Source organism: Terrapene carolina, unplaced genomic scaffold (assembly GCF_002925995.2).
Source record: "Terrapene carolina triunguis isolate 2854851 unplaced genomic scaffold, T_m_triunguis-2.0 Scaffold58, whole genome shotgun sequence".
NCBI classification, from domain to species: Eukaryota; Metazoa; Chordata; order Testudines; family Emydidae; genus Terrapene; species Terrapene triunguis.
The window spans coordinates 21,492,859-21,507,962 of record NW_020664409.1 but is presented as its reverse complement, the minus strand read 5'-3'; the positions used below and the strand labels follow the sequence as shown (position 1 = coordinate 21,507,962).

At 42.2% G+C, this 15,104-nt stretch overlaps 1 protein-coding gene across 1 annotated transcript in view; it reads right to left on the bottom strand.

Moving 5' to 3' along the window:
* Positions 1 to 15,104, bottom strand: part of TMX3 (thioredoxin related transmembrane protein 3) — a 66,521-nt gene that overhangs the window by 26,954 nt on the left and 24,463 nt on the right. The window contains exons 7-10 of the mRNA XM_029914115.1: positions 9,543 to 9,623; positions 6,536 to 6,635; positions 2,953 to 3,030; positions 203 to 269 (exon numbers count right to left, since the gene is read on the bottom strand). Coding sequence (XP_029769975.1) covers positions 203 to 269; positions 2,953 to 3,030; positions 6,536 to 6,635; positions 9,543 to 9,623 — 326 coding nt within the window. The remainder of the gene's footprint in view (positions 1 to 202; positions 270 to 2,952; positions 3,031 to 6,535; positions 6,636 to 9,542; positions 9,624 to 15,104) is intronic.

Sequence of the window (15,104 nt, the reverse complement as noted above, 5' to 3'; positions counted from 1 at the left end):
AAAAAAAAAAAAAAAAAAATCAGACAGAGATCTAACAACAGCAATTCTCCCTTTCTCTCCTTCAAAAAGAAAAGATTATCCAATATAAACCTGGTCAATCTTTTTAAATATTTTCCTTCAAAAAGAATGCCTGTGTTTTGATTTCCCTCAAATATACTTTGAGTATTTTGCCTGTAGGTGAACAGTGCACACTTGTACTTACCATCATATACAAAGTAAGTTCCATCTTTGAAGACCACAACAGCAGGCAATTCAGGAAGTGTCACATACTAAAAGAGTGAGAGATGACTTTTAATCATCCCATAGATGATTAAGACAGGCATTTTAACTGCACAAACCTTAAACTCACCAGTCTGAAGTAAAAAAACCTCAAATAATTAAACAGGACACTTAAATATTCTCTCAGCTTTGTTTCTAACATAGAAGCTTAGAAACATACTCCCTCACTTCCTCTTTTAACGATTTTATCTTTCTTCCATTCCAACTTTAAAAAAACAACAACACTAATTTTATGTGGAGATTACATTTTTGTTTAGATTTCCAGTCTCCTAATTTATATTAGTAGTTTCTCCAGCACTAGGAACTATATTTCTTACTCAAAAGCTGATGCATTCAGTGAAGAGAAAACAAAAGGCTTTTGTATATCACATTAAAAAAATGTTTTAGGAGGACGAGGTTAGTTTCTTGACAACTAAAGTTGTTGATTTTTAACAAGACAAGTATTTTAAATCTCTATCTCCCCCACACACAGGTGGCAATTTTAAAACAAGAAACATTTTCAGAATAAAAATGATGATATTCTTCTATCATACCTGAGAATGTTAGAAACCTGATTCTTTTTTGGTTTGTTTTACACTTCTTGGCCCCATTCTCTGTGCCCCAGGAAGCTCCACAAAGGGCAGAGGTGACTAAGGCTGTCTGGGGGCTGGTTTGGTCTCTGGCATAAATTACATCAGACTCATAAATCAGAGCTACCAGCTTTAACTCTACCTTCACTACCCTGCTCTAGAGCAGAGGTGGGAGTTGTGAAAAAATAACGTACAATAATGAATTAGTGCCAGTGGGCAGGGTTAAAGTTTGTGTGAGCACCTTAAGTGAGAATTACATAAAATTTACACTGACTTGTTTTACAATTTGCTTATTTTCCTGTAGGATATTTTAAAAACACTATAGCTACTTAGCTCTTCTGCAGTATACTTGTGATCAAAATATCTCATAGGGCTTGGCTTTGCAAATGTAAAATCTCAAAGCACTTGTGACTATATTGTGAAGTATGTACAACTACAGCAAAAGAAGGTTAGGCTCTTAACTAAATAACCTAATTTTCAGAAGTGCCATCCATCAATAAATTCTACTGAGGCGATAAAAACTGCAGATGCTCAGCACCTCCAAAATTCAAGCCATAGGTAAATAAATATAGATTTAGAAAACTAACTTTAAAGAACATTTTTTGAAAATCTTGGACAAATGACTTATCAAAGTTGTTACAGCGAGTCAGTGGAAGAACGAATAATATACACAGTCTCCGGACTCTAGCCTCTAGACAACGCTTCCCTTATGATTTTAGGAAAATAGTGATGTCATGTGTTTTTTCTAGCATCTTGTTTTTACAATCAATTTTATTGTAGCAATAGGCTCGGTAGGCTTTAAACAGCTGTTTTATGAAAAATAATGCATTTATTAAAGTTACGGGATTTTTCAAGTCATGCAATCTCAAGTCATTTAGCATTGCAGACATAACCCCTTGACAAAACCACACCATTAAATGAATATGTTTTTTATACACTTCTCTATGCTAGTAAAGTAGTATAACATTCAAATCCCATTCCCTAGTATCAAGAACATAAAACTGTCCTTTCCCAGCTACAAACGCATGAGACTTCCCACATCTCAACTCCACCTCGGGAAATCTGATTAGCACATTTTGGCTTCCTCGAAGATTCTGGGGTTTGTCACTGGGACTAAGACAGCTCAGTTAATGAGGGACAACTGGGTATGAGAATTGGGCTTTTGCACCTGTTTCTTGGTACTTTGAAGCATCTTGGGAACCCATTTCTGGGCTGGAGTTTGGGATGAGAGTTCCTCCTGTCCTTTCCATTCCAGGGACCCTTTTTCCTCACAAAAAATCTGCTATATGCACAATTTATTGCTATGTGCTATACGCACATTCCCACTAAAGGAGAAAGCATGCACAGATAATTTTCAGCATACTATATTTTAAGGTTCTGAATTTATTTCTTCAATTTTGTCAAAAGGTACTAGTCTTCATTAAGGATTCAGTGAATGGCAATTCTGATTTTGTTTTCAAAAAATCATTAGTTACTAGCATAAAAATACTTTTTATTTTTTAGAATTGTATTTCAGAAATGATTATATGTAAAGTCTGGAAAAGTTCAGTTTTGGGTCCAAAATCAATTTTGATAAATTAGATGATCTTGAAACTAGGATTATAACAAACTGTGTCCTGCAATCCTACTTATTCTATTTAAGTTCCTATTGCACGTCAATGCCCTCTCTGAAAAAATCATGTGGTCAGTGCAAAACAGGACTGCCTGATCAACCTAACAAATATTGCAACAACAAAAAAAGTTAGTGAAACTTTTCAACTGAATTTCAAGCTATTATAATGAATAACTTGATAGGATTTTTTCCCTCTTTTAAAGACAAGAGGTTTTAATATTGCTGGTGATCAATATGCTAACACGTAAATAGAAGGTAACAGAGTATTCTGTAACTCAATTCAAAATCCATGTTTTCTCTATTAGATTCTTTATGTAGAAATAGTTATTCATTAGAGTGATTACTATTACTGACGAGTGATTATTATTACTGACCAGTTTCCTGTAGTGTTTGATGTCAGAAACTGCAAGAATTAAAAGGCTATGGTTGTGCTAAATATAATTTAAATAAGAAGAGGAAGTAGAGTTGAAGTATCTGATAAAGTGAATTTACCTCAGGGAGCACCTCTTCTGAGGCAGAAAAAAAGTATGTATAGATAATTAGTTCTGAAGCAACTTCTATGTATTTCTCCTGCAAAAATACAAAGACATTTTTAAAAATTTCTCAAATCTTGGTACACACATTAACAGAAAAAAGTCTATCAAAACACAAACATTTTCTGTCTACTTTTTAAAAGTAAAATATAAAAAGACAATGTAACAAAATTAGAACAGAAAGCTTACCTGGGGCCCATCTGAATTGCATGTCTAAACATGCCAATGTAAAATGATGTAGTTATGTTAGGGGCATCCCTTTTATAAATTACCTCCCCAGTGGGGGTAGAACAAAAACTAGACGAGTAATACTGTTCTGTACCGTGATTCGGTGCCCGCATTGTTCCATTCAAACTAAGGAAAAAAACTTGACAGACCTCAGCATATCTAACTGGCTTATTTGGACTTGTATTACAGGAATAGTCTTAGACAAAGACAGTTTGAATTTTTCTGTATTATGTTCATTTTATTTTAACACACCAAATTCAATTTTATTTTGGCAGTACATGGATCTTAAACCTCAAATGTCTACTAATAAGTAGGGCTGTCGATTAATTGCAGTTAATTCACTCAATTAACTGAAAAAAATTAACTGTGATTAAAAAAATTAATCGTGATTAATCGCACTGTTAAACAGAATACCAATTGAAATTTATTAAATATTTTGGATGTTTTTCTACATTTTCAAATATATTGATTTCTATTACAACACAGAATACAAAGTGTGCACTGCTCATTTTATATTATTTTATTACAAATATTTGCACTGTAAAAATGATAAAAAATAGTATTTTTCAATTCACTTCATAAAAGTACTGTAGTGCAATCTCTTTATCGTGAAAGTGTAACTTACAAATGTAGATTTTTTTGTTACATAACTGCACTCAAAAACAAAACAATGTAAAACTTTAGAGCCTACAAGTCCACTCAGTCCTACTTCTTGTTCAGCCAATTGTTAAGACAAACAAGTTTGTTTATATTTACGGGAGTGTAGCGGGGTGGCTACCCCGCTCCTGCCTGAGGGGTTTAAAACAGCCCTGGCAGAGGGCTGGGGCAAAGGAAAAAGCTACTGGGCTGATAGGGGAAGTAGCCACAGCTGGGCCATGCCCCAATCAGGCCACAGCTGGCCTGTATAAAAAGGCTGGGAGCCAGGAGCTCAGAGTCTCTCTCTGCCTTCAGAGAGAGAAGGGCCTGGCTGCAGGGAGCTAGACAGGATACCTGTAGTGGAGCAGGGCTGGGGAAAGGCTGAGGAGCTAGGGAGCTCCAGCCTGGATAGCCCCAGGCTGCGGCCTGGTAGGAGGCCAAGGGGTACTGGGGGTTGCAGAGGGCAGCCCAGGGCTAGGCCAAGGCAGCAGGTCCAAACCCCCCTTGCCAGTGATGAGTGGCCTATACTGCAGTCTGCCCCAGGGAGCGGGGGCTAGTTGGTGACTGGCAGTGACCTTATTCTGAGGTGAGGTAGGGATAGTGGGTGGGGGTTCCCCAGGGAGGGGAGACCTAGCGTGTGGGTACTGCCAGGGGGCAGCAACCTGAGCAAGGGGCACCGGGGTCCCGGGAGGGACACGGGGCCAGTGCAGAGGGCAAGGCGGATCACCGGCCTGCAGAGGGCGCTTCAGAGGCTGGTGAGCTAATTCCCTGGACGACCAGCAGGAGGTGCCGCAGGGGTGCGTCTGGACTCCTCTTACAGGGAGATACTGCTGACTGCTTCTTATTTACAATGTCACCTGAAAATGAGAACAGGCATTCGCACGGCACTTTTGTAGCTGGCGTTGCAAGATATTTACATGCCAGATATGCTAAACATTCATATGCCCCTTCATGCTTCGGCCACCATTCCAGAGGACATGCTTCCATGCTGATGATGCTCATTAAAAAAATAATACGTTAATTAAATTTGTGACTGAACTCCTTGGGGGAGAACTGTATGTCTCCTGTTCTGTTTTACCCACATTCTGCCATAGCAGTCTCGGATGATGACCCAGCTTGTTTTAAGAACACTTTCACAGCAGATTTGACAAAAACACAAAGAAGGTAACAATGTGAGATTTCTAAGGATAGATACAGCACTTGACCCAAGGTTTAAGAATCTGAAGTGCTTTCCAAAATCTGAGAGGGATGAGGTGTGGAGCATGCTTTCAGATGTCTTCAAAGAGCAACACTCCGATGCAGAAACTACAGAACTTGAATCACCAAAAAAGAAAATCAACCTTCTGCTGGTGGCATCTGCCTCACATGATGAAAATGAACATGCGTCGGTCCGTTCTGCTTTGGATCGTTATCGAGATGAACCCGTCATCAGCATTGACGCATGTCTTCTGGAATGGTGGTTGAAGCATGAAGGGACATACGAATCTTTAGGGCATCTGGCACGTAAATATCTTGCAATGCCGGCTACAACAGTGCCATGAGAACACCTGTTCTCATTTTCAGGTGACATTGTGAACAAGAAGAGGGCAGCATTATCTCCTGCAAATGTAAACAACCTTGTTTGTCTGAGCAATTGGCTGAACAAGAAATAGGACTGAGTGGACTTGTAGGCTCTAAAGTTTTACATTGTTTTATTTTTGAATGCAGTTATTTTTTTTATATAATTCTATGTTGGTAAGTTCAACTTTCAAGATAAAGAGATTGCACTTCAGTACTTGTATTAGGTGAATTGAAATATACTATTTCTTTTGTTTTTTACAGTGCAAATATTTGTAATCAAAAATAAATATAAAGTGAGCACTGTACACTTTGTATTCTGTGATGTAATTGAAATCAATATATTTGAAAATATAGAAAACATCCAAAAATATTTTAAAAAATGGTATTCTATTACTGTTTAACAGTGCATTTAATCGCACAATTAATTTTTTTTAATAACTTGACAGCCCTACTACTAAGTATTAGAGCAAAAAGGACACACACCATAAAGGTACACATGCACATTATGTTAGCATAATGGAAGTGATACAGTCAACAACAGTAAGAGTTTTAGAAATTTTCTGAGGATTTTGTTAAAATGAAGACCAAACACAGTTTCTTTCCACCTAACTAAAGTGAAACTTACTAAGATGTAGCACAGAGCTTCAGTATTAAAAAAAAAAATAAAAAATTAAAAAAAGACCATAAAACCTATCCAATTAACAAAAAAATTCTCCCTTCAGTATAACTATGCCACACAGTAAATGCTACATTAAATAACTTTTAAGTTTAACTATTCTGAATGCATGGGTTAAGTATAATTTTAAAATACTGTTTTACATTATTAGGACTGCGGAGTCCCACTACATAATGATTACAAGATGAGAGAGAGCACTCAGACCCCAGAGATTACCAGCATGTTTGGTAAACATCTATAAATACATACATTAAGATAAAAAAAAGTGTGTATATTATGCCATTATCAAAGTAGTTCTAAAATTAGAACATATTCAGCTTCTTACTTATAATTACAATCTCTTTAAAATATACAATTACTTTCTTGCTTTTTTAGAAGAAATATGTACAAGTCACTTTAGACGACCTCGATAAAGATAAAAAAATTTAATGAAGTTTCAAACCTTTAAAGGAGATTCCCCACCAACATACAAAAAAAGTACACGATGCCTCTTGTGCACATGTTCAAACATTTGCTGGCTAGGAAGTGGCCGGATAAGAGGCCTGGGGAAAAGGGAAAGGTGAAGAAACATTTGGTTTTTTTGAAAATTTAAAGAAAACATATAAGCTCATCTAAATTGTACAATTCTGACCACCCATTCCACAAGTCTAAATCTGAAAATGCTAGAACTCTGTATTTAAGAATAGCATATAGTGACTGGTGCTACAGTGCAATGGAATTTACCAATTATACCAACTCTTAGTAAGAAGGATTAAACAGTAATCCTGACACTATATACAAGCCATCTGACATATGGTGTAATTATTTCTGAAAAAGGCAGATAAACGTGGGCATAGCAACTCGGGAATATGGGTTTTGTAAGTGATTCTAGTCTGGAGATTACCAGTATTCATAGACTACTGGAAAGTACGGAAAAGTAGTTTAGGTCAAGGTCCCTATTTTTATGCTCTAAACCCCAGGTAAGTGAGAAGAGAGGAAATTTGAATAGTTCCAAGCAGAAACTGTTCTCTAGAAGATTCTGAGCTTGTGTGCCAAGGTTGCAATTATCCCTATGGGGGGAAATTCTTGTTGGCAATTTTGAAAAAAAAGAAAAAGAAAAAACAATTATTTCCTTTGCTAGACTGCTAATTGTCCCAATAAAACTTCATATAAAATCCCCCTCACCTCCACTTTTTTTTTTTTTTGGGGGGGGGGGGGGGGGAGGGGGAGATTCTGAATCCTTGTAAATTTTGAAATACAGCCTGTGCATTCGTTAATAATTTATACAATCCACAGAATTCATTTGCCGCTATTTCTCCATCTTCCTGTAAGTAAGTAATAGAACAGATAAATACTGCATCATCCCAGGAGAGCTGATGTGTGACAGTTAAAGAGAAAAAATAATTTTCTCAATAGCTCACTTTAATACCAGTGACTCTTACACTATTCAAAAACATTTCATTTTATAATTAAAAAATAAAACTGAGTGGCAGAATATGAGCTTCTACCTGGCATAGCCCATATGATTAGATTTAGTGAAAGACCACTAACATCCTAACTAAACATACTTTTTTCAGAACTGCAGACGTAAATCTGCAAACTGTATGTGGTGGGGCATTTTTAAGTCTCTCTCTGACACCTTAAGTAATGTCTGTTTCAAAAAACAAGTGCAGTCTCAAGGATCTATTAACAGGCATTGCATCATTCTGTTAAGTGTAACTTGTTCAGTAATTAACTGCTAATGTTGCATCATTACTGAAATCAATGTCGAAACACATTACAAAACTTAACTAAGGAGTTTAAGAGCAATTGCATCAGAAAAACTTATGTTACATATTATCACCCTATAAAATCTCTTACAACCAGGTCAGTATGGCCAAAATATAAATGAAAATAACTAAAAATGTATTCCTGTCTTATCACCCTTAATTGTTTGAGAAATAATCACCCCAAGTTCACCTGAACTCTTTCAAGCCTTTACTAATGGAGTGATTTACAGTAACTCCTTGCTTAACGTGGCTACTGAGAAAAGATAACGTCAGAAAAGATATGAACAAATGAAGGAATCCTAGGAATTTGCTATGGTGTTCATCACCATCCTATCTATTCCAGGGGTCAGCAACCTCTGGCACGCGGCTCGCCCGGGTAAGCACCCTGGTGGGCCGGGCTAGTTTATTTACCTGCTGACGCGGCAGGTTCGGCCGATCACGGCTCCCACTGGCCTCAGTTTGCCGTCCCAGGACAATGGGGGCAGCAGGAAGGCGCGGCCAACACATCCCTCACCCGCGCTGCTTCCCGACGCCCCCATTGGCCTGGGACGGCAAACCGCGGCCAGTGGGAGCCGCGATCGGCCGAACCTGCTGACACGGCAGGTAAACAAACTGGCCCGGCCCGCCAGGGTGCTTACCCTGAAGAGCCGCGTGCCAGAGGTTGCCAGCCCCTGGGTTAACACATTTTTGTTAATATAGCTTCACACTCTACAAGGCAGCACAGATGGAGGGAGCAGACACAACAAAAAAGAACTAGATAAATTCATGGAGGATAGGTCCATCAATGGCTATTAGCCAGGATAGGCAGGGATGGTGTCCCTAGCCTCTGTTTGGAAGAAGCTGGGAATGGGTGACAGGGGATGTATCACTTGATGATTACCTGTTCTGTTCATTCCCTCTTGGGCACCTGGCATTGGCCACTGTTGGAAGACAGGATACTGGGCTAGATGGACCTTTGAATCATAGAATATCAGGGTTGGAAGGGACCTCAGGAGGTCATCTAGTCCAACCCTCTGCTCAAAGCAGGACCTGTCTGACCCAGTATGGCCGTTCTTATGTTTTGTGAATACATTAAGACTTCCACTATGCAAAATTATAGAGGGGAAGTTACATGGCTTGCACTTAACACTCTTTCCTGTCCTCCAACCCTGACCTACACAAACACTTGCATTATCTTAAAAAAACAACACACAAATGAGAAACACTGCACTAGACTATGCCACAGACTTCCCTTCACTGAAATAAATAACTATTAAATCAGATGGAGTAAAGATTAGGTCTCCACTAACCAGGCCGTAGGAAGCAGCCAATACAAAAAAGTTTTGCAGAAATACATGCAGAAAGATTGGCTTACTACTGTCTTTACTGAGGAGTCCACTCACTGTTTAATACGTATTCCATTACTGAATGACCCCCCAACTCACCTCCCAGCATGGTTACTGGAGGTATTTAATCTATTTCTGGGCTTAACTCGATTTTCTTTACAGTTCACATCTAATTCAAACTATAATAAATGAACAAGATTGATGCCACTGATTCTTGCAAAGTAATTGTAAGAATAAAAGACTACATTAATAGGTCTAGCATCTTTCTATCAAAGAAGCCCACCTTTTGGCTCTCCTTTGAAAAAAATCAAATGGGGCAAACTCAACAAAACTATGTAAGTCACTGGTATCTTCAAAGAAAATTATAAATACTTACCCTGCTACTCTGTTAGCAAATTCAATTATATCCTCTTTGGTTCTAGGTCCTCTATAGTTGTATGCCAAATCACCTTTTAAGCTGGAGGGGGAAAAAACCCAAAATCCTGAGGAATTGCCATTTGTTTCATCATCTTTGTTCATAACTAAAATAAATCAGTTAACTGCATATGCAAAACCATAGCATTCCCATATTTCTAATATTCAATCATTAATAAGTGCTGAGCAACTTTATTTTTCAATGCATTAGCCAAAAGAATCAATCTTTAAATAGAAAAAGTATAGTTCAGTGGCACAGTAAAATATAATTAGAATGAGGGAGGAAAAAAAAAAAAAATCACACCGCACTGTTTGCCTTCTGAAAATAAGTTCTGCTGTACATGTTGGCTACCATGTGCTTTCTAATGACAATATATTAGAAATACAAAAACTAGAGAAGATTTGCTCTCAGACTATGAAAAAGAACTCAGCATTTAGACCCCATTATTAAATATTAAAAATTTCCATTTATTACTCCTTATCAAAAAAGCCTTAGGATATCCTTTTACTATTTGAAAAAAAGCAAAATAGAAAGGCCAAATGGATAATCTGCAAAGGTTTCTTAAACCTGAACACTCAGTTAATCCTCCCTCCAGTGAGGCAGACAAGAAACTCTAATATGTTACTGTACGTAACTGATGGGGGAGGATCTAACTTGCTTTTATTATCAGAAAAAATATTCAAGTAGGAATTATGACAGTGAAGAATAACAGGATTTCCTTTGAAAAAGAATCCATCTGGGTCAGTTACATTATTTTTTGGTGTCCTTAGGATCAATTTTCTGAGCCTGAATATGTCATGACAACAAAGTTTTTCACCTGCAGCCTGTAACAAGCTACAATACTTCAATGGCACAACCCTTGGGAAATATAACTAAAAACAATCCAAACAGCAACAATGGGATATTTATGACAACCAAACATCCTTTGATAAGTCCAACACACATGGGGAAACAAAGAATTGTAAGTCCGACCATTTCCCAAATTTTCATTTTTAATAACTGCACCTGAAAAATTAGAGAAAAATAGTTTTCTGTTTTTACTTTATACCTTTAATAGCACTGTGTGTACAGTCACTTTCACCTTTTACAGCAGTTAGGCCTGGTCTACACTAGGCTTTTATGTCGAATTTAGCGCCGTTACATCGATTTAACCCTGCACCCGTCCACACAACGAAGCTATTTAGTTCGACATAGAGCTCTCTTTAAATCGATTTCTTTTAAATCGATAATCCTCCCCAACGAGAGGAGTAGCGCTAAATTCGAAATGGCCATGTCGAATTAGGCTAGGTGTGGATGGAAATCGACGCTAATAGCTCCGGGAGCTATCCCACAGTGCACCACTCTGTTGACGCTCTGGACAGCAGTCCGAGCTTGGATGCTCTGACCAGCCACACCCCGGGAAAATTTGAATTCCTTTTCCTGTCTGGGCAGTTTGAATCGCAGTTTCTGTTTGGACACCGTGGCGAGCTCAGCAGCAGTGGCAACGATGCAGAGCTCTCCAGCAGAGATGGCCGTGCAATCTAATAGAAAGAGGGCCCCAGCATGGACTGATCGGGAAGTCTTGGATCTCATCGCTGTGTGGGGAGATGAGTCCGTGCTTTCCGAGCTGCGCTCCAAAAGACGGAATGCAAAGATCTATGAGAAGATCTCTAAAGCCAGGCAGAGAGAGGATACAGCCGGGATGCAACGCAGTGCCGCGTGAAAATCAAGGAGCTGAGACAAGGCTACCAGAAGACCAAAGAGGCAAACGGACGCTCCGGATCCCAGCCCCACACATCCCGTTTCTACGAGGCACTGCATTCCATCCTAGGTGCGGCCGCCACCACTACCCCACCAGTGACCGTGGACTCTGAGGATGGGATATTGTCCGCGGCCGGTTCCTCAGCGGACGGGGAAGAGGAGGAAGGAGATAAGGAGGACGAGGCAGTCGACAGCGCTTACAACGCTGATTTGCCCGACAGCCAGGAGCTCTTCATCACCCTCACAGAGATCCCCTACCAACCCTCCCCAGCCGTTATCCCAGACACAGATTCAGGGGAAGGATCAAGCAGTAAGTGTTTTAAATATCTAAACATTTATTTATAACATAACTGGCATATTTAAAATATTAACAATAGCTAAAGTGCTTTCAAACATGTAAACATTTATTTATAACAGGACAGGAAGATTTAAAATATTAACAATGGGTAAAGTGCTTCAAAACATGTAAAGAGTAAAGTCCAACAAAATGGGAATATGTGCAAAGGGTATCATGATTAGTCTGTCTTTGGGCGCTTCAATATATAGTCCGAACTATTTTCAAAAAATTTCACAATGTCCGCTTCATGATTATACTGCCCAAAACGCTCCACTCTTTTGTCCCTCCAAGGGCACCTAAGCCAAAAACTGGTCAATGTATCCGGGGATAGAGGCGAGATCCTCCGGGGAGAACTCCTCATAGGCCTCCTGCAGGTGTTTTTCAAGCCTCATGAGCAGGTTCCTGGGCAGGGAGAGCTTATTAGGCCCCCCGTGGTATGAGACGTTTCCCTGCCACAACGCCAGCAGGTACTCGGGGATCATGGCCTTGCAGAGCATTGCAGCAAATGGCCCCGGTTTCTGCAGGCTGTCCCGAAGCATCCGCTCCTTCTGGCTCTCCGAGACCTTCAGGAGGGTGATGTCTGGCATGACTCCCTGCTGTGAATTAGGTAGGGGAAAGTTAGTATTGGGACTGCTTGCCCGTCCCTTTACAGAACTGCAACCGCCGGTTTACAGCCACGCGGTTTACAGCCGCGAGGGGCTGGGACAGGGGCAGAGTTCATGCTTGCAGGATTGCTGCCAGCAGAGACTCGCATTGCTTTCTATGTGAAAGGAGGCCAGTGCCACTCTTAAAGTTTTAAGCAGCCACAAGTCTACGGCTTACCATGTTTGCCAGCTAGACAAAGTCCGGTGTCCTGCCCCGCTCCTCAGCTCGCCACAGCAAGACCGCAGGCACTGTACGCGAGGGCCGAAAATTCGACCTTGTCCTCAGTGCGCGTGATAGGTGCTCTGCATGGTCTTGTTCACAGAGAAAGACTATGTTCTCTGTTCACAGATACATTGATCTGTCTCAGGAATTCACTCCCTTTTTCCAATTCCCACAGCCACATCTGCCCAGAGGCTAGCGCACATTAGGAGGAGGAAGAAGAGGACACGGGAAGACATGTTTGCTGAACTAATGGGATGCTCCCGAGCACAGGCAGCCCAGCAGACACAGTGGAGGGAGAACTTGTCCCAAATGCACCGGGCAAACATGGAACGGGAGGAGAGGTGGCGACAGGAGGACTGGCAGGCTACTCAAACGCTGCTTGGACTAATGAGGGAGCAAACGGACACGCTCCGCCGCCTTGTGGATGTTCTGCAGGACCGGAGGCAGGAGGAGAGAGCCCCGCTGCAGTCTCTCTCTAACGGCCCTGCCCCGCCACCAAGTCCCATACCCCCCTCACCCAAAGTCCAAACACGGAGGGGCGGCAGGGTCCGTGAAAAATTTCACTCCACCCCTGCGGACTGCTCTACCACTAGAAGGCTCTCATTCCCCAAAATTTGAAAAGTCCTTTCCTACCCGCCTCACACAAGACCCCGTCCAAGTTTCACCCCCCCGTTCCATGTGCGGTTGTTAATAAAAAATACGTTTCTGTTCATTACTGTTTCCATCCTCTTCTTTTGGAGGAGAGTCTGTCTGAAGGGGGGGGAAGGGGCTTGGTAATTGGACAGGACAGTCACCTTTAGCAGGGGGCAGGTCCAGCAGCAGGGCACATATACAGTGCAGTGACTAGTTACCCTGGTCAGTCTGGGAGGTGGTTTTCATGTCCTGGGGGGGGGGAGGGGGGGTTGCTCTGTGACTTTGTGGCGCGGGAGGGCAGTTACAGATCTTATGCCACAGTCTGCGTCCCAGGTTTAAAACATTTCCGCGAAAACAGTAATAAAGACAACGGTGTCCATTAACAAAACAGAACAGATTTTATTTTTTGGGAAGGGGGTGAAGGGGGTATGTAACTGGAGAGGATAGTCGACGGCAACCGGGTAAAGAAACGGGAGCAAGTTCAGCTTCTGTGTCCACAAACTTAAAAGTCACTGGGTACCCTGCTCAGTCTTGAAACTGGCTTTCAAAGCCTCCCGGATGCACAGCGCGTCCCACTGGGCTCTTCTAATCGCCCGGCTGTCTGGCTGGGCGTAATCAGAAGCCAGGCTATTTGCCTCAACCTCCCACCCCGCCATAAAGGTCTCCCCCTTGCTCTCACAGAGATTGTGGAGCACACAGCAAGCTGCAATAACAATGGGGATATTGGTTTCGCTGAGATCACAGTGAGTCAGTAAGCTTCTCCATCTCCCCTTGAGACGGCCAAAAGCACACTCCACCACCATTCTGCACTTGCTCAGCCGGTAGTTGAAGAGTTCTTGTGCAGTGTCCAGGGCGCCAGTATAGGGCTTCATGAGCCAGGGCATTAGCGGGTAGGCTGGGTCCCCGAGGATCACTGTAGGCATCTCCACATCCCCAACAGTTATCTTGTGGTCCGGGAAGTAAATGCCTTCCTGCAGCCATCTAAACAGACCAGAGTTCCTGAACACGCGAGCGTCATGAACCTTGCCCGGCCATCCGACGTTGATGTTTGTAAAACGTCCCCGATGGTCCACCAGTGCTTGCAGCACCATTGAAAAGTAGCCCTTTCTGTTGATGTACTGGCTGGCCTGGTGGCCCGGTCCCAGGATAGGGATGTGAGTCCCATCTATAGCCCCACCGCAGTTTGGGAATCCCATCGCTGCGAAGCCATCTATGATGGCCTGCGCATTTCCCAAGGTCACTACCTTTGACAGCAGTACCTTGACGATTGCCTTGGCTACTTGCAGGACAACAACCCCCACGGTAGATTTGCCCACGCCAAAGTGGTTCGCGACTGACCGGTAGCTGTCCGGCGTTGCAAGCTTCCAGAGGGCTATGGCCACTCGCTTCTGGACAGTCAGGGCTGCTCGCATGCGGGTATCCTTGCGCTTCAGGGCAGGGGACAGCAACTCACAAAGTTCGAGGAAAGTCCCCTTCCGCATGCGAAAGTTTCGCAGCCACTGGGATTCATCCCAGACCTGAAGCACTATGCGGTCCCACCAGTCCGTGCTTGTTTCCCGGGCCCAGAATCGCCGTTCAACAAAATCCACATGCCCCATTGCCACCGTGATGTCCTGGGCGCTGGGGCTCGTAGTTTCTGACAGCTCTGTGCTACTCTCCGACTTCAGGCCCTCACGGCGGTGCCGTAGCCTCCTCGCCTGATTTCTCTGCATCTGCCTCTGGGAAAGGTGGATGATAAGCTGCGAGGCGTTGAGAACGGCCACAACTGCAGCGATGGTCGCAGCGGGATCCATGATCGCAGTGCTGTGGCGGCCGCGCTGTCACTGATCAAAAAGTGCGCGAACTGATTTCCTGCCGGCGCTTTCAGGGAGGGAGGGAGGGCGGTAGTGACTGACGGATGACGACAGTTACCCAAAAGCACCCTCGCCACATTTTTTTACCCAGAA